The sequence below is a fragment of the Halyomorpha halys genome, unplaced genomic scaffold, assembly GCF_000696795.3.
Source record: "Halyomorpha halys isolate HHAL.00 unplaced genomic scaffold, Hhal_1.1 Scaffold1164.1, whole genome shotgun sequence".
Classification (NCBI taxonomy): Eukaryota; Metazoa; Arthropoda; class Insecta; order Hemiptera; family Pentatomidae; genus Halyomorpha; species Halyomorpha halys.
The window spans coordinates 124,352-143,021 of record NW_027115560.1 but is presented as its reverse complement, the minus strand read 5'-3'; the positions used below and the strand labels follow the sequence as shown (position 1 = coordinate 143,021).

General features: G+C 30.5%; 1 protein-coding gene across 1 annotated transcript; it reads left to right on the top strand.

Moving 5' to 3' along the window:
* The first annotated feature begins 248 nt into the window (after window positions 1-248).
* On the top strand, window positions 249-14,263 carry Mcm6 (minichromosome maintenance 6). Its single transcript, XM_014433172.2, has 16 exons — window positions 249-455; window positions 528-671; window positions 761-1,025; window positions 2,441-2,589; window positions 2,824-2,972; window positions 3,351-3,457; window positions 3,732-3,906; window positions 5,734-5,858; window positions 6,531-6,764; window positions 7,436-7,603; window positions 8,426-8,563; window positions 9,620-9,772; window positions 11,522-11,651; window positions 12,796-12,927; window positions 13,111-13,241; window positions 13,631-14,263. Exons 1-16 carry the CDS (start codon window positions 364-366, stop codon window positions 13,733-13,735), a joined length of 2,397 nt encoding a protein of 798 aa, XP_014288658.1. The 5' UTR covers window positions 249-363; the 3' UTR covers window positions 13,736-14,263.
* Window positions 14,264-18,670: the final 4,407 nt, after the last annotated feature.

Genomic DNA, 18,670 nt, shown 5'->3' with positions numbered 1-18,670 from the left:
GATTTTAACAACATCTGTAGTTAGTCAATTTGCCCCCTTAAATGATTACTGTGAAGACCCAAATTCCTCTGAGATAATCCAGTGCGATATATAATGAATAAATAATACAATAACCACCATAATTATTATTTCATTTTATTTTTAATTTGATAGAATTACTATGTTAGTAAAATATATTAAATTGACTAAACATACATTATTTTCTGATAGTTGGATAGTCTGATAAAAACCCGCGCTAAAAGTTAAGCGGTGTTTACAATCAATTATATGGTTGTACCTGTTGAATGATAGTTAAGTGTTGAAAGTTTGTGTATTTGGTTTCATATATTTGTATTTGTACTCGAATATTTATTAGTTTTAATAATGGATATTGCCGAAGCCCGTGAAGGAATTAATAAAGTTAAAGATGAAGTAGGTGCTCGTTGTCAGAAATTGTTTCAAGACTTTTTGGAAGAGTATGTACTGTTTCTATGGATTAATTTATCCTTGCAACATTTTTCTTGGTTAAATTAACAATTTTATTTTAGGTTTCGAGAAGATGGTGAAGTGAAATATTTGGAAGCTGCTAAGGAATTGCAGTCTTTAGAGAGATGTACCCTTGAAGTAAATTTTGAAGATATTGAAAAATATAATCAGAATCTTGCCACTGCAATTATTGAAGAATATTATCGGTACATTATTAGTTCTTATATTTCCGGAGTTATGCATTTAATTTTAATGTGCTGATCTTAACTATCTTATCTTGATTTTTTCTTTCCAGAATAGACCCATACCTATGTCGTGCTGTTAGAAATTTTGTAAAAGATCATGGTGAAGGATTGGGAAACAAAGAGTTCTATATTGGTTTTACAGAAGTGCCTACAAGACATAAAATTCGTGAATTATCTACATCAAAAATTGGCACATTAATTCGTATTTCAGGGCAAGTGGTTAGAACACATCCTGTACACCCAGAACTGGTCTCTGGAACCTTTTCTTGTTTAGACTGTCAAACAGTGATTAAAGATGTCCTACAACAGTTTAAAGTAATTAGATCATATTTCTTTTGAATTTTATTTTGTAAGATTTTTTATCATGTCCAAAATATATAAAAATATAAGTATTATGATGCTTCTTAGGTAATTTCTACCTACTATAAATTGTAAATAAGTAATGTAAATATTATAGTTTTTCATATTCAAATGTTCATTTCTTACTTTTTAAGATTATTAATTCTGAGTTATTTTTACGATTAAATTGGATATCTTGTTTTGAGATTGTAAGTCATAATTGATAACAGCTCTAATAAAAAATGAGTATGTTTTTAGTTGTAGTATTTTTAAAATTTCTTTAGGTCATTTTTTGGGTGTGTAGAGCTTTGGCGTGGATTATGAGAGTCTGGAACCACATCTTTTGGTGAGAATTTATTGATAGGACTGCCTAATTTTCAAATATTTATTGTCCGGGGATCTCCTGTTTTTCTATGCTGGGGTGGGCTAAATAAAGTTCAACATTCAGCTCAGTTTGGGTTATTTGTGGTTCGCTGACTCCTATGGGTTGCAAAACATTGCCCTAGATTATCATTAATATACTGTGCAATAATATTTTCGGAGAGCCCCACATGATACAATATTATTGTTCAAAAAGTTTGTTTAATCTGACATTTCTTCAGTTAATATGTGGGATGAAAAGAACACTAAAAGTTATGTTATCATTATCTACTCAGGGTTTTCATGTTCGTCATTATCTGAATGAATTGGTGTAAATAAAATTGGTTTTTCTTGACCTATCAGATACTTTATTTTATGAAAGCTTTGTAATCTAGGTATTATTGTTACCGGTTCCATTATCTCTATTTTTCTTAATCAGCTTAAATACCTTTGTAATATTAGTCCACAGTGCATTAACATTTTTAATTAACTGTGGTTTATCACTATCTGGTTAATTTTCTCTGTATTTCCTTAGCTAATGCTCACATTGTTCCCTTTTTTATATCTAATTTATGCATTCTTTACTTTTATCATTCTCCAAAGCTAGCAAACTTACATTTTAATGACTTTTAAAAAAAGTAAAATTTTCAAGCATTATGCTTTTTGTCTAGGTGTACCTTTAAGTAATACAACCATAAATGTTCCTGGTAAAAAAGTTTTAACATAGTAATACTCCTATAAAAGTATTAATCTTGTAATTCAATTTCAGTGGTCGAGTCTGTCAATTCAAGGGGACTTTGATTTTGACCATTAAACTAAAATTTTACATATAAAATCTGTTCACTTTTATAACTTCATATCATATTAGGGAAGCAAGTTTTTTTGTTATCACTCTGCAACTATTTATTAATTAAAGTTTGGAAACAGAACTTTAAAACTTTTAGGAATTGACCCATAATTTCTTTAAGTATTTATTAAACATCAGAAAAGTAATTTTTGTGGGTGTAATTAAAATTTATAATTTTTTACAGTATACACAGCCCGTCATTTGCAGAAATGCTGCATGTGCCAATAGGAGAAGGTTCATGTTGGATGTTGACAAATCTAAATTTGTGGACTTTCAAAAAATTAGAATTCAGGAAACACAGGCTGAACTACCTAGAGGTTGTATTCCAAGAAGGTAATATGTGTTCACATTCTATTAAATGCATTCATGAAAATTTAATAAATAATGATTAATTATAACAATGGAATGTAAAACCACAATTCTTATACTACTCATAGCAAGTAAATATTTTTCCTTTCATTTTCATGAATATACCTTCACCAGGAATTATCCATTTCCTTAAGAACTAATTTAATTACAAACCAATTTTAATTTCTAGTTATGTTTTAACTGGATTTTTTTTTACAGTGTTGAAGTAATTTTACGCGGTGAAGTAGTAGAATTAGTTCAAGCAGGTGATAGGTATGACTTTACTGGAACATTGATTGTTGTACCAGATGTAGGATCTTTATCTCTCCCCGGTGCCAAAGCAGAAAGTGGTGCCCATCACAGACCAGGTGAGTTAACTTTGTTTAGTTCACTTTTGCCAATACATTTTGTTCTCAAAGATCTCTATATTATGTTTATTATATGTTTTTTCCTGACTTCTGCAGTGGTTTTGATATTTTTTAATCTAATTTTTCAATCCCACTTGAAACTTCCTCAGTCTTTTTCTCTATGAGACTCTGAAAATGTACACTGCAACATGATAGAGAACACCTCTTTTATTAATTTTCCCTACTAAATGCAATTTTTAGATTCTAATTCTTATGGTTTTTTATCTGTGTAGATTATAATTAAAATTTACTATTCACTTTTTATAACAATTTTTTAGTTGATTTTTTTTACTAATTCAATATTTTTCAAGTAAGAATGAATGAAAAACTGTTTTTTAGGTGAAAGTAATAATGAAGGAGTTAGAGGTTTAAAAGCGCTTGGTGTTAGAGATTTACATTATAGATTGGCATTTTTGGCTTGCAGTGTAACACCCACAATCCCTCGTGTAAGTGATTTTGAACAATTATTTCATTTTTGCTAGTTGATGAGTATTAGTCTAATAGTATTATCTTTTTGTAGTTTGTAGATTTGACATTGACAAAATAAAATTATATTATGTTGTCATATTTTTAAAGTTATTGGTGTTTGAATGATAGATTAATCATTTCATTCGTATTTAGTTAATTATCATAATTTGTTTGTATTTATATTCATAAATTTGTAAAAAAAAAAAAAAAAAAAAAAAAAAGAAAAAATGACAAGTTTCTCTATATTTCCAGTTTGGAGGAAGTGGAGAACTGTTGATGGAAGAAGTGACTCCTGAAATAATGAGAAAAAACATGACTGAAGCAGAATGGACTAAAATTTATGAAATGAACCAAGACAAAAATTTATATCAAAACCTTATCAAGAGTTTATTCCCATCCATACATGGCTGTGAGCAAGTTAAAAAAGGTAATGTTTTTTATGTTAGGTTGGCAAATCAACTTTTTTTTACTTTCCTACCATTACTAAGTAAGGAAAGTTTTGTAATAGCTAAAATTTTTGATGAGGTTTTCAATAGATCTATGGGTTTCAAAACTGCTTAGTCCTAAAACAGACTTTGTCTATGCCATTATCATCTCTTGAACAGATGGACTAATTTTTTCCTTGGTTTCGTTGTTTAGGATTTGGTCCTCAATTCCCTTGTGCCAAATTAGGGATCCTTTGAGCAATAATGTTTTTGAACTTAATTTTTAATCGACTGGCAAAATGGCTCTTAACGATTTTGGTAAATTTTTCCTTAAGTTTTCTCCTTAAATTCCTTTAAAATTTCAGACTCTCTTAGAAGAAAAATTATGACAAAATGAAATTTTATTTGTTGAAAATCATAAATTACTAATTAATCATAAATAAATAATTACTAATAAATCCTAGATTTTATTTATGCATAAATTAGAAAATATATTTTTATTATTCAAATTAGAGATGTATTAGCAGAAGTACAGCATGTTTTGTCCTGTTTTCTGCACATGTTTCCATGGAGACCCATTCAATTATTTTAGTCAGTCAAATGACTAGAAATCTGTGCTTCTCCAGGGATGTTTCAGAGGCTTATTTGGAAGATAGTTAAATGTCCAACTAAACTAAATAAAAAAAAAAAATATTTGGATTGATATTAGCATGCTTAGCTGCAAAAAATAATTTATACTTACCTGCTTAATTTGTCAACAAATTAATTCAGCTGTGTTTTCTTTTTACTAACAAGCCTGATAGCAATTATTGGTTTCATGAAGTTTAAGTAATATTACTATAATTTGATTATATTAATTAAGTTTATAGTCTTGATATGGATTGTAAGTATAAAGAAAATGGTGTTCTAGAGAAGACTCAAGATTCTTTACTCCCAGCCCCAGGTTCGAGATCGACCATAATTTATATCCTGGCCTATCATTCATGGAAAAATTTGAAAAACCACATAAATGAATCCATTGTTGAGTGACATCTCTTTATGCATACTAGCCAGCGTAAACTAGATCCCATTGGTCTTCACTACATCACTTCTAGGTGTAACAATTGGTCCAAATACTTCCATTGATGTACAAAATTCAATATTACTTCATACTCTTAGAACATGGATTATGTGATTTTAATAATAAACCTAACATGAGACTCTAAGAAAGGGTACTATTGTATTTATCTGATGGCTAATATTTTGTTATTTATTTTATTTTTTCACCCTACCAGGCCTATTTTTGGTATACAGGGTTGTTGCCTTACAGGTTACCAACCTATTCTAGCCAGAGCAGGAAGGTCAATATTCATTACATGCCTCCACCATAAAATAAATTTCAAGATATATTGAGCATGTTTAATTTTGTGATGAATTGAATCGGTGGTGTGTTTATTCTTGAGTTGTTTATTGATTAGATTTTCTGTTCATCTGATGACTCTCCTTATGTTGCTCCTGTTTTATCTATTAATTTTAACCATATTTATTAGTTTTTGTTTATAATTCACCATAATATACTGCAAAATGTGTCATCAATAAGTGATTATCCTGTTATAATATTTAATATTTCAGTTTGTATTAATTTACTTAAAATATTTAGTTGTTAAAAAACATATTCTTCTCAATTCAGCCTTTAACTATCATAGAATGTTGGAAACAAGTCAATTTTTTAAGTGAAAATATTTTTGTTAATTTAAGAAGAACTTACTAATTGTGAAACAGAAGATTTTTTTTCCTTTATAAATATTTATAAGATTTACTAAGTTTTAATAAAGATTGTTATCTTTCAGGAGTTTTACTGATGTTATTTGGTGGTGTTCCAAAAACTACTATGGAAGGAACTACATTAAGAGGTGACATTAATTGTTGTATTGTTGGAGATCCAAGCACAGCAAAATCACAATTATTGAAACAGGTATAGTATATTTATCTAATTATTATATGTTAATGATATTATTTCATGTAAATTAATCAAGCATCTCAATAAGAATGAAAATTAGCATTTTATATCAATTACCCTAAATAGTTATAACTTGGAGCAAAAGTTACCTCTAATTTAATTTATATGATTTCTAATACTTAGATTCATTTTAACAAAGCAAAAGAAAAAAATAAATAAAGTTGAAATTTCTCATAAATTTATGTTTATCTTTTTGTTTTTGAAAAATTATTTCTCTTGTTTATGAAAAATTAATATCTATTAAAAATCTTTCTGTGATTTAATAGAGTGGACCCTACAAATATTTCATACCAACCTTAGATTTGCACCTGATTTTGGTTAACTTCCATTTTTAGGTAGATGTATTATGTACATTCTGTATATGTTAAATACAAAGTAAAAAATAGACTACATGAATTAATACAATTTGTAGTCCTTTCAAGGTTTCTTAAAAGCAGCAGAACAAGGAGTTAAAAACTGTTGTCTTAGAAACAAAAAATATGCTAAATGTAAGAAATGTATAAACAACAGTTATCTTGCATTACTGTTAGTTGTTTAACTACTGAAATTGTTTTTTAACATATTTGTTTATGTCTTTCTACTTTATCTTAATTAATCAGTTCCTCTTATGGTTGTTTGGTCTTACAGGTAGCTGACTTGTCACCGCGAGCTATCTATACATCAGGCAAAGCGTCAAGTGCTGCAGGTTTGACAGCAGCTGTTGTTCGAGATGAGGAATCTCCAGACTTCGTTATTGAAGCTGGAGCTCTTATGTTAGCCGACAACGGTATTTGTTGTATAGATGAATTTGATAAGATGGATCCACATGATCAAGTCGCTATTCATGAAGCTATGGAACAACAAACTATTTCCTTAGCTAAGGTATAGCTCATTCAAACTATTTAAATTTATGTTAACTAATATAAAAACATAACTTAATAATTAAAGTAGAGTTTTTAAGGATGACTTATTGAATTGAATATTTAATTGCCTAACCATTACATTGCCTAAACATTAATATTATATCAAGTTAACTGCATATAATTGCTTGTTCATTTAAAACTATTAGTAATTAAATTTTTAAAAAATAAGGAAAAAATCACATATAATTATTTGATAGAATAATAAAATAATCATAACTGAATCGAAATAAGACCATTATATCAGGATTATTGTTTTATCAAGCAATGTATATTTAGACAAAATTCCTGAGCATGAGATAACTGGAATCGTTATACCCAAAATATTTCTGACATTGTTGTTAGTAGATTTCCTTTTATTTCATATTATCTTGGTTTTGGCAATTCATTGATCATATGCCCAAAATAATAAAAACCTATTTATGAGGAATGAATGTTTCAACCCATGTTGTATTTCTTCCTCAGGGATCTATTCTATAAGCCTATTAGAGGGAGAACGGTTTAGTTACTATTTAATGGACTTTTATTTATGCTATCTGGTACATCTTACTTTTCCATCTTATATAATGTAATATTTTTAATATAAATAAATTTGTTTTGTTTATTTTCTAATTATGATACTGTGTTATATAGGCTGGAGTACGTGCTACTTTAAATGCTAGGACATCCATTTTGGCAGCTGCGAATCCTATCGGAGGACACTATGATAGAACTAAGTCTCTTCAAAACAACATAACTTTAACTGCACCCATTATGTCAAGATTTGACTTATTTTTTGTGTTGATTGATGAATGTAATGAGGTTGGTAGACTTAAAAAAATTAAATTTTTTAAATATAAAATCTAATAATAAGTAAATAAAATAAATATAAGGTGTACAGAAGCCTATGAAATAGTTGTTCTTACTGTTTCATAATTTTTAATATCTCTGGCTAAGGAAAAGTTTTAAACAAAAGAGAGGCCAGTTCACTGTCAATATTCTTCGTGTGACCAGTGTTACCTCAGAAGTGGGATTTCTTTATAGACTGAATCTTCAAGTTTGAGTTTTGCTCAAATTCATGTTACAAAAAGCTTAGCAAAGACCAGAGCATTTTAGTCCAGTTTTACGGCAACTGAAGCTGCTATAGAGTAGTGTTTGTCACAACAGCATTTGCCTAAACCGCTTATTAAGACAAGGAGGTCTAAATTGTCTCCTCTGACTGGGTTGGATGAAAATCTTGATAATACCGTCAGAATAATTTTATGATGGGCATCTTCGTGTAAAACAGTCCCTTAAACGAACTTCTGGCCTAGATGCTGATTTGACTAACGTTTTCTTACAGAAGAGAACCAAAGGTAAAGCTGGCTACTTCCACTACTCATTGTTAATTGTATGTTCGTGTGACGTAAATTATAAATATGTGTAACAAAATAGTCTTAAAAAAGTTTATTTATTTTCCAAACTCATGCTTTTATTAAAAAGAAATTCAAAACAATGTTGATTTTAAAGGTTATTTTTTTTTTTTTTACACCATTTATACCAATTGAATAATGAATAAATTAATCAAATGGCATTTAATTATATAAAATAAAGTATTGGTAGTATTATTACAATATATGATTAATTAAATATTTACATTTTCAGGTTCTTGATTATGCTATTGCACGGAAATTGGTTGCCTTGCATAATAACGTTGATGATAGTGATGAATCTCCTTACACCCAAGAAGAAGTTCTTCGATATATTACTTTTGCTCGTCAATTCAAACCAATTATCAGTGAAGTAATTATTTTATCATTTCTCCTTAATTAACAACTGTTAAACAAAACTAATAGCAGCAATAGAAAATTAAACTATCGGGGAATTCATGTACAAAAAAAAATGTACAAAATCAGAATCTTGATTTTCCCTGGCCCCTTGAGAATTTCCTCACTTATTTTATCATGCTAGAGGGCATCTTTAGTATTACTAAATTTAGCTAGAGGCCCGATACCTGTGGCTGGCTGGCAAGCTCAGCGGCCTGAATACTTTGTGATGATATTCCTGTATGTTTTTGATATTTATTCAGCAGAGAATTGAATATTCTCTTTATATGAAAAATTTGTTTTATTATAAATTTTTCGCTAGGATTAACCATTTAGGAGTTATATGCCCAAAAGAAAACCTAATTCCTTACTTTATTAAATTAATTAGATATTTATTAATAGGTTTAAGACCGTCAGAATTGTAAAAAATAATTGTAATAATTATAAATAGATTTTTGTTTCATGGGTTGAGTTTTATACATCGGAATCCTTTGTTATTTGATCTTTAAGAACAAAGAAAATAATGAAGTCCATTTATATGTACTATAGTAGCAAGAATAGAAACTGGTATTAGATATTGCTGATAAATAGATTGCTGATGAATAGGCTTCAAGCGCTAAACTGGTTGAACTGAAATATCAGTCTGTAGGCCACAGGGATCGTCGCGCTCCAAATTGATATATCAGTCTGTAGACCAAGGGGATCATTATGCTCAAACTGATATATTAATTTATAATCACTTAAGGGTTAATATTGTTTATATCAGATCATCTACTTGAAGTTTTATGTGGTTTATTATTTTTTATTCTGGTATGTTTTTTACTCGAGTTGTCACCGACAGTTCAAACTTTTTTGCTCTCTTTTCTATGAGGGGTGGTAGATTTTATGTCTTTGTATTTCTTTCAGTATTTATATTATATTGTGAAATAAGTTAAAATATTTGCCTTAGGTATTAATTCATAGGTACCAATAAATTTATTCTAAAAAATGCCATCTCATTTTGTTAGTTTACGATTATATTTTTTAATTTTAGGAAGGAGCTAAAGTTTTAGTGGAGAGATATACTCTTTTGAGGCAACGTGATGGAAGTTCAGGATCAAAATCCACCTGGCGAATTACTGTTAGACAGTTAGAAAGTCTCATCAGATTGTCTGAAGCTATGGCAAAGATGGAATGTTTGGATGAAGTAAGTTTTTATTTTTTTTAGGTTCTTATTGTTAATAACAGGTTTGAAATAGAATAGAGTTTCACTCTTTAATGTATGATGTTACTCACCTTTTTATATTTGTATTAAGGTGTTTTAATTGTCATACCATTTTATAAAATGGAATAATAAAAGAGGTATCTAAAATACTTCAATTCATTAAATAATTTTTTAAATATTATTCTATTAATTTTATTGAAATGTGATAACTGCAAAATAACTTAGTCAATTCGTAACTAATTTTGACCTATTGTTCTTGATATAAATGAGAACACCGCTAGCTAAATTTTTCCCATCTTAAAAGGTAAGAAGGTAGATGACACCTCCCATTCATCTGGGCTGATTCAAGTACAAATTAATGGAATCTATTGTTTGTTTACGATGAGTTAGTCAGGTACCAAGTGACTATCATGTTACCTTTTTCTTTAACTCAGTGGCTCTTAACCCGAAGAAGTCTGCTGACCACTTGGCCAGAAACTAAAACACGTGTGGACCAACCCCACTCTTAACTTAAGCCTCTGGGAAATCTGCTTAAAATTACAATTGGGAAACTTTTGTAGTGTACTTAACTGTTTGGACCTTTTAACTGACACTCAAACATCAGGGAATATAAACAAATATATATTTCTAACAATATTCTCCAGTTAAATATCTTCCATACCTCATTCGTAAGAATGAGAGATAAAAAGCAGAGGACCAAGACTCCCTGCTGTACTATTTTATTAAAGTGGAATGGTTGTAATGTCTAATCATTGGGTCTTGGTATATGTTTTCATTGGTCAGCCAACTCTACGATTAAAAGCTAAGGATAAAAAATTTGTCATGATTGCAATAGTTTCCTTACATTTAGTGGTATGAAATAAAAAAATTGGTTTTGCTTTCTTGATTTAAAGATAACTTATTGGGTAATGGTGGCATGGTACTTCAGCTAGAAAAATCATTGCTGATATGGAAGGAAGAATAATAAAAAAAACTGTAAATGAAACTTTTAGTATAAAAATAATCCTTTATAATCTTCTGTTTTGCTTTGAATGCCAGACAACAAATTTTCTAATCAGTTTTTTTTTCTTATTGATAAATTTAAAAAAATAATAATTTTTAAAGATAAAACTGAAAATAATTTATAACGACACTGGTTGTCATAACTGTCAGTTGTAACATACAAAATCTGTGGTCTTCTGAAATATTATGCGTATTGTTTTTATATAATCTACAACCTTGGTTATAAGGAACATATACCAGGAACCTGGTTAGCTACCTGTAATTCTAGGAATTTTGTACCACTCTTTGAACTCATCAGTATTGAAAAACACCTTTACTCTTGACTCTCTTGGTTTTTCCAATGATTAACAATGCTTCGCCAGTCATTTCAGAGGGATAATCCAGAAGTATATTTCTTTAACTTTCTGGCACTTGTTGAGATGTTACTATGAATTATCTTCCCTTTGTTTTTGAAAATTTCCTAAATTGTGAAATGAGATGAACAAATTTCTCCCAGTATGTTTGAAGTTTGTATTCTATCTTTGTATTCATCACTATATTTGTGTTACCGTGTCTCCCTCATGTTTAATCAAATCTTATTTTTTTTTTTCAAGTTCTTTTTCTTCTACTCATCAGGAAGATTCTAAATTATGGATGATCTCATTTTATAATCAAACCGTCAATTTAGGATGGCATAAATATATCCCATCACTATCTAGAAAAATTAAAAAAATTGGTTTTGTATTTTAGGTTTTGGGACGACATGTCAAAGAAGCATATAACCTACTTAACAAATCTATTATTAGGGTTGAACAGCCTGATATTCATTTTGAAGATGATGAAGAAAATGAAGTATTGGCTGAAAATGAACCCAAAGAAGGTAAAATTACTAATATTGGCATTTCTCAAATTAATATTTTAAATCATTATATGTTAGAATTTTGGTTTAAAACTACGATTCTCAAACATTTTTGGTCTGAACTCCCCTGGTACATATCCATTCACTACAACAGCCCTAATGAAGACCTACATTGTGGGTTGAAATGTCTGCAATTAATAAAAACTATTTTTGTTCTTGATCACAACCCTGACCATCCCCTTAAAAAATGTCAAATGTTATAATCTCCAATGTATTGAAATGACATTCAGGGCCTGACGAGAACCTCCCACAATACATATGTCTTCTGCATAGGTGGCCAACTGGATTAATCTACTGTATATGTTTCCTAGCCTGCATAAATCCATGTCTTGTAGCCTTAAGTGCCAGTTTATATAACAATATTCTGGCTAGTGCATTATGTTGCCTGAGTACTTTTCTTACATGGAATTATCAGATCTATCAGCATTTATTATATCTGTACATCTCTCACCCTTCATAGTGGGCTTTATCATCAATTCTCTAAAGACTGTAGAGCTCTTGATTATGCTGTCAAATGTGCCTTAAAATCTATGAAATGGTGACGAGTTTTGGTTTTAATTCACACTCTCTTTCAAGAATGGTCTGAAGACAGTAGATCTGTTCTGAGGTAGATCTTCCTTTCCTAAACCCAAACTAGTAAGAACCGATACCTTGATAGTTGCTGTATGCAAGTCTATTACCCTTTTTGTGTACAGGTTATACAATGACTAATCAGTGGGCATTACCTTACCTGTCCATGTAATTTTTCTTAAGACCAGGAGATCTTGTAGTGTTTTGATAAGATTGCTTTCACCACTTTTTAGGAGTTCCGCATGGAGTGCATCAGCACCAGGAGTCTTATTGTTTTTGAGATTGCTATTGGCATTAGCAATCTCATCCTCATCAGATGGCTCGATGTCTAATTCTTGGTCATCCAGCTGGATTTTATGGATTTCTTCTCGGGTTCTTACTTCTACTAGTACCTTCATCTCAATAGTTGAGGATATTATTAAAATGATTTTTCCATTTACATTATATTTATTGATTTCTTTTTTCTGTTATGAACTTTCTAAACATTTGTAAACTAAAGTCAGCTATGTTCATTAATATCATATTTTATTTATAGCTGAAGCCATGGAAACCGAATCAAGTGAACCATCTCATGTAATGACTAAGAAAAAACTTACTCTTTCATTTGAAGAATATAAGAGTCTATCAAATATGATCATAACACACATGAGAAGTACTGAAGATGACAGTAAGTTTTTTCTCCTTTTGTTTACCATAGATTAATTGGATTATTATTGGTAATTTACTACAAAACACATTATCATATATATTTGGTGTCTTTGTATGTTAAAAATATTTGTGATATATCATATTGTATATATTTTTTAATCTTCGGTATTTTAGTAAAGATATTTTGTAATTATTATTTCAGTGGATGGTATGCGTCGTAGTGAAATAATAAGTTGGTATCTCGAACAAATAGGTCATAAAATAGATACTGAGGAAGAACTTGTTGAAAAGAAAGCTTTAGTTGAAAAAGTATTGGACCGACTGATTCATCATGTGAGTTTGTGTTGATATATAGAATTGAAATTATTCAATCAAGAAGATTTCTAAATTATGGTAAAAAAAAAAAAGAGAAGTATTTAAGTGCTTGAAGTTTTGGTTCGCATTGCTAACCTACTTCAGGGCTGAGAGTTTTAACAGTTTGACGCAAATTCAGTATGTCTAGGCTAAGGCCTAGACAAGAACTGATAAATCATTAAACATTAAATAAATTGTTCTGCTATTTTGGTCTTTTTCTTGACCACCACTTGGATCATCATCTAGACTTATTGTACTGTTAACTTTTAATATGTAATATAAGTATTCAATCATTTTTTTCTCTTATGTTAGTTGCATAATCTTTTCAAGAAGATTTTATAAATAATAATTTGATTTCCTTTTTTCAGGATGGTGTTATAATTCCTCTTATAGAAGAAACTCAGCAGAAACAATTTACAGAAGATGCAGATCCTATCTTAGTAGTACATCCTAATTATGTTGTTGATGTTTAAGAATCAATCTTTTAATTGATAAAAATATTTTTGTTGTGTTGTTAATAATGTAAATAGACTTTTTTAGATTAAAAAAAAAACTTTTTTTGTAAGCCTAGTGTTGTATTTTTTAAAATTTTTAATAGCTTAAATTGATCATTTAATTTTAAAATTCTTGTATTTATGTAAAACTCTGGAAGATAATTTTAATTGGAGGATGGAGGAGAGAGAGAAGTTTGGTTTGTCATGCTAAATTTTAAAAAGAAATTGGGTAATGTTTATCCCACTTAAAAAAAAGAGGATTAGATTTGCCTTCCGATAACTTGAACCTTCAAAATCATAAACTAATGAGTAGCAAAGAGCTGATCACGAGGATCACTGGTGTCAACTGACTGATATAGCAATTCTTTACAATTAATAATTATAGAATATACTGAAGATATGAATTCTTATTATATGTAAACAGCTGTTTAGCCTATCGTCTTGAACAACCCTGATAAAGCCCTACAAAGTGGGGCGAAACTTCAGACAATAAATAGTTGAAAACTATTTTGTTCTTTTTTTACCACAATTCTGACCATCTTCTACGTATTTTAAATTGTATGGTCAACTAATTATATATAAATTATTACTTTACTTAATACTTACTTATTACTTTGTAATTAGAAAATTCCTACTCAATAAGAATTAAGACAAAGTGATAATATTGGTACAGTCAATAATATGTGAAGATTGTGCTTTAGTTACACCATCTACATGCCTAACTTCAGGAGTTTACTGAAAAGTTTTTCGAAAACTTTGAACATCCATTTCGACAGCCTCTTTTGGCTGTAGCTATACCAGAAGTCCTATGATGGATGTTCATTTTACTCTTACCTTCAATAGATGTTCTTAGCCTAAGGAATTGAAATTAAATCTCTAGATACATAAATCCACTTGTTACACTCTAAGACCTTTTGGTATTGATGTATGATATTTCCATGGGATATAGCCTTCTTCTGTCATGAACAAACGAAGTTGAACATATGTAATGAAAACACCATAATTTATGAGCTGGCATACAAAAAGTTACTTCTCAATACCATGCCAAAACTATATAGGGTCTATCATAAGTCAAGCTTTAGAAGAATTGACATAGCTGTATATATAAATAATACCCAAGCACTCAATTCCAATTTTTTTTGACATGAAATTACAATCCATGGAAGGGGATATGCATCTTCATACCAAAGCAGGAAACTGTTGTCTACAGAGGGACTTAACTGTTTCTAGGCTACTTAGCTGCCGCAATGAGAACCTCTAAGGTCATCAGGTAAAGCCATAGTACATTGATATACTTACCGTTTCTTGAAAATACTTTAATAGTAAAAATGTAATAACCATGTCACATGTAATATTTTTAAATGTATTATTTTAATCAATAAAGATTACAACTGATGCACTAAAAACTAATATCATATACGTAAGATCTCTCGGTGGCGTTTAATATCGCAGAGAGTTGACTAAGGACAAAATTGACGAATGGAAGTGTGTAAATCCACGTCATGGATAAATCATAAGATGCAGTAAGTGACACTATACATAGGGAATCAGATTATTTTCTTTTTTGAAAAATATATAATTTATGTCTCTTCTGCTTTCTCTGGATTTCTCCATTTTCCTATACCGCCTGTCTCTTAGTCAGAACCTATATTAAATATCATCAGGACTTGCATATCTCTACACAACCGTAAGCGCATACCTTGCGCGTTTACGGTAAGGACCTACAGCGATATCTGTACCGGCAGCATTAGTAAGGGAGTTGGAGTAGGTGTTTATTCAAACTACTTCCAACTATCATGTCCTGTTAAAGCTTGATTTGACAATTACGATGGAGAAATGCTGGCTATTTACTTTTTAATGGAAGCCACGATTGAGACGAAGTAATCCTGAATGATTCTCAAGCCGCTATTCAGAAATTATCTACTTGCAGAAAAATTTGGGAATATGGTTGCTATTCTGGAAAAAAGAGGAAGGATTATAGATCTGTAATGGATACCTGACTCTGTTTGTAAACATGGTAAAGATCAAGCTGACAAGGCAGCAAAGCTTGGTTGTGGGGAGAATCAGACGGGTGGACTGCTAGCTTACAGAACAGCAAGATCCATCGTAAGCTCTTACTATAAGTATAAGGCCAGGACAAACGTCAAACACAAGCGGAAGTTAACAGTGAGAGGTATTTTTGAATAAGGATAAACGGATCACTGGCAATCTTACTGCAGCTGAGGGAGTGTTTTCCCCGTCTAATGACAGGACAGGATCTCCGCCCAAAATTTATTCATAGGATAGGCCTAACAGACTCACCGATTTTCCCTCTAATAAGAAAAGATTAAAATAAAAACCAACTTATACTGGGCTGCGAGAGAGAATGCCATAATAGCCTACTTAGTTTAGCATAGGAAAAACAAAAAAAAGACATTTTACGGTCAAGAAATTTGTAAGAGTGCGAGAGACACTTATTTGTTCAGCGTTAGATTATGTTTTATAGCTAATCGAGAACATTTGATAGGTCCTTGTCATGTTATTCAATATTGCTCTCGCATAACATAAGCGAACGTACATGCAAGATGCTCTGTCTGGATAATTACGTCCATAATTCTCTAGAAAGCTGCTAATCGATTGGTAATACCAAAAAGAAAAAAATTGAGAATTTGTATAAATGATTTTTAGTCTGAAAAGTTGTGAAGGGCTATTCTTCCAATTTGCTTACAAGGAAGATATCAAAATTAAATCAAATCTTTATTATACCTAAGCTTTGTCTGTGCACTTTTAAACAATGTAAAGGTAATAATAATATTTGTAATATCTGATTATGAAACTGCCAATCAACGGTACTAGTTTATCACAGCAATTACGATGTCTTAAAACTAATAAAAAGCCAATTTTTAGTGTTCAAAACTGAAATACTAGTTATTTTAAGTTAAACCATTTGGTCCGACAAATCAAGTAGTGCAAAAGAGGTCTGGTGACGTCATGGTTCATGATTACTGATAACTGGAGTGAATATTTCAGAGATTGAGTATTCTTGTAGGACCTGACCCGTTGAAGGTTTTGACAGATTTCGACTAATGAAAGCTATGGTTTCTATAAAATTCATCTGGCGAAAAAATGGCGTTTGAACGTGATATTAACCAAATACCCTCCTTGCTCAAGAGTAACGGTCCGAATGAAGTACTGAACTCCCAATATCCCTGTACTCCAAGACTTGCACCAAGTATCTACACGTTTGTATTGTTCTTTTGAATTTTGTTCGGTTATTTCATACGATTTATTCTATTTTCATTATAAAAAGGAACAGAATACAGATAGATTGTGGGAAGATAGTCCGGGTGGCGGTCAATAAGGGTATCAAATTAGTAAAAGAAAACTATTTATTGTTAATTAACGTTTTGCCCCACTTTGCAGGGCTGTCAGATTGAAACAGAGATGACGAATGTTTCAATCTGACAGCCCTGCAAAGAGGGGCGAAACGTTAATTAACAATAAATAGTTTTCTTTTACTAATTTGATACCCTTATTGACCGCCACCCGGGGACTATCTTCCTACAATCTCTCTCTCTCTCTCTCTACAATAGGACTTTCTTCCTACAATTTGCTTGAAACGGTCAACTTTCTTCTTCCAATAAAAAATAAAGATAAGCTAAATGAATGGAAACTAAAATATCAGCAATACAGGTAATATATGATAAAAAAAATTATATAAATAGTACTAGTATAGTTAAATTAGCTAGACATATAATCTTCATAAATAAATATTTGTATGAAAGGAATATGGTCCGGGTGCGGTCAAGAAAAACTCAAATAGTAGAGATATACTAATTAAATTAGTATATCTCTACTATTTGAGTTTTTCTTGACCGCACCCGGACCATATTCCTTTCATCTTCACACACGGTCAATCAATAATCTTCCAATAAATATTTGTACTATGTTAAGTCAATAATAAACGACAAAATTTTAAAATGGGGAAATTCATTAATTAATTAAAACACGAAGAGCACAAATATCCATCTGTTGGTAGTTCTAAAACAATTTAAACTGAAAACAAACGTGGTGCAGCTCTATCGCTCCTTTAATTTATGCCCAAAAACCGACACCCGACTTGCCATCGTATGGCAGACGTGTAGAAGCACGTTTAGGCATAAGCAGTATCTCCAATAAAATAATCAGCTTTCATCTTTTACTTTCAATGTCTGTCAGAGCTGCACTTCATCCTTTCAAAACTAGAGAACAAGTCTGCCAATTAGGCCTACTGGCCATTTTTGAGTCAGTAATTATTATTTACTGTTTTCAATACTTATAATTTCTAAGATTCATACCAAAAGAACCAAACCTATTACTTGGGCCTCCCAAAGCTCAGGGGTTAGGCGCAAGTATATCGTTCTGAGGTCTGCGGGCGGTGTCGATTCGAATCCGGCATTGGGGCGTTGACTTTTTTCGTTAAGTAGCGGTCCCACGAAAACTTGACCTCCAACCTCATGTTAGAATAGGTTGGTCACCTGAAGATAACTAAACAAACATCACCTTCGACGTGAATTGCCTTAAAAAAAAAACCTATTCCTCCAATCAGATCATCAGCCTAAATATTGTGCAAACAAGACAAAAAGAGCTGTCATGGAATTGAAAACCAATTATAAATATAGAAGAAATCGAATGAAAAATAAAGAAACATTTTGTGTGTTTTTATAAGAAATTTAATATTAGTTTTTAAACAGCTTTAAAGTGATATTATCTTATCAATTTAGCAGGATTTGAAGATATCACTTTCATTAAAGTTATAGTAATTTGAATTGTTAATTGAACTCAGATTTGATTCTACATAATAATAAGAAAAGGATCAAGAAGGTTATATTACAATAAAATAATAAAAACTAAATTCTTTTTTGTTTTGGCATGTTAATAATCTTTTTGCCTAAA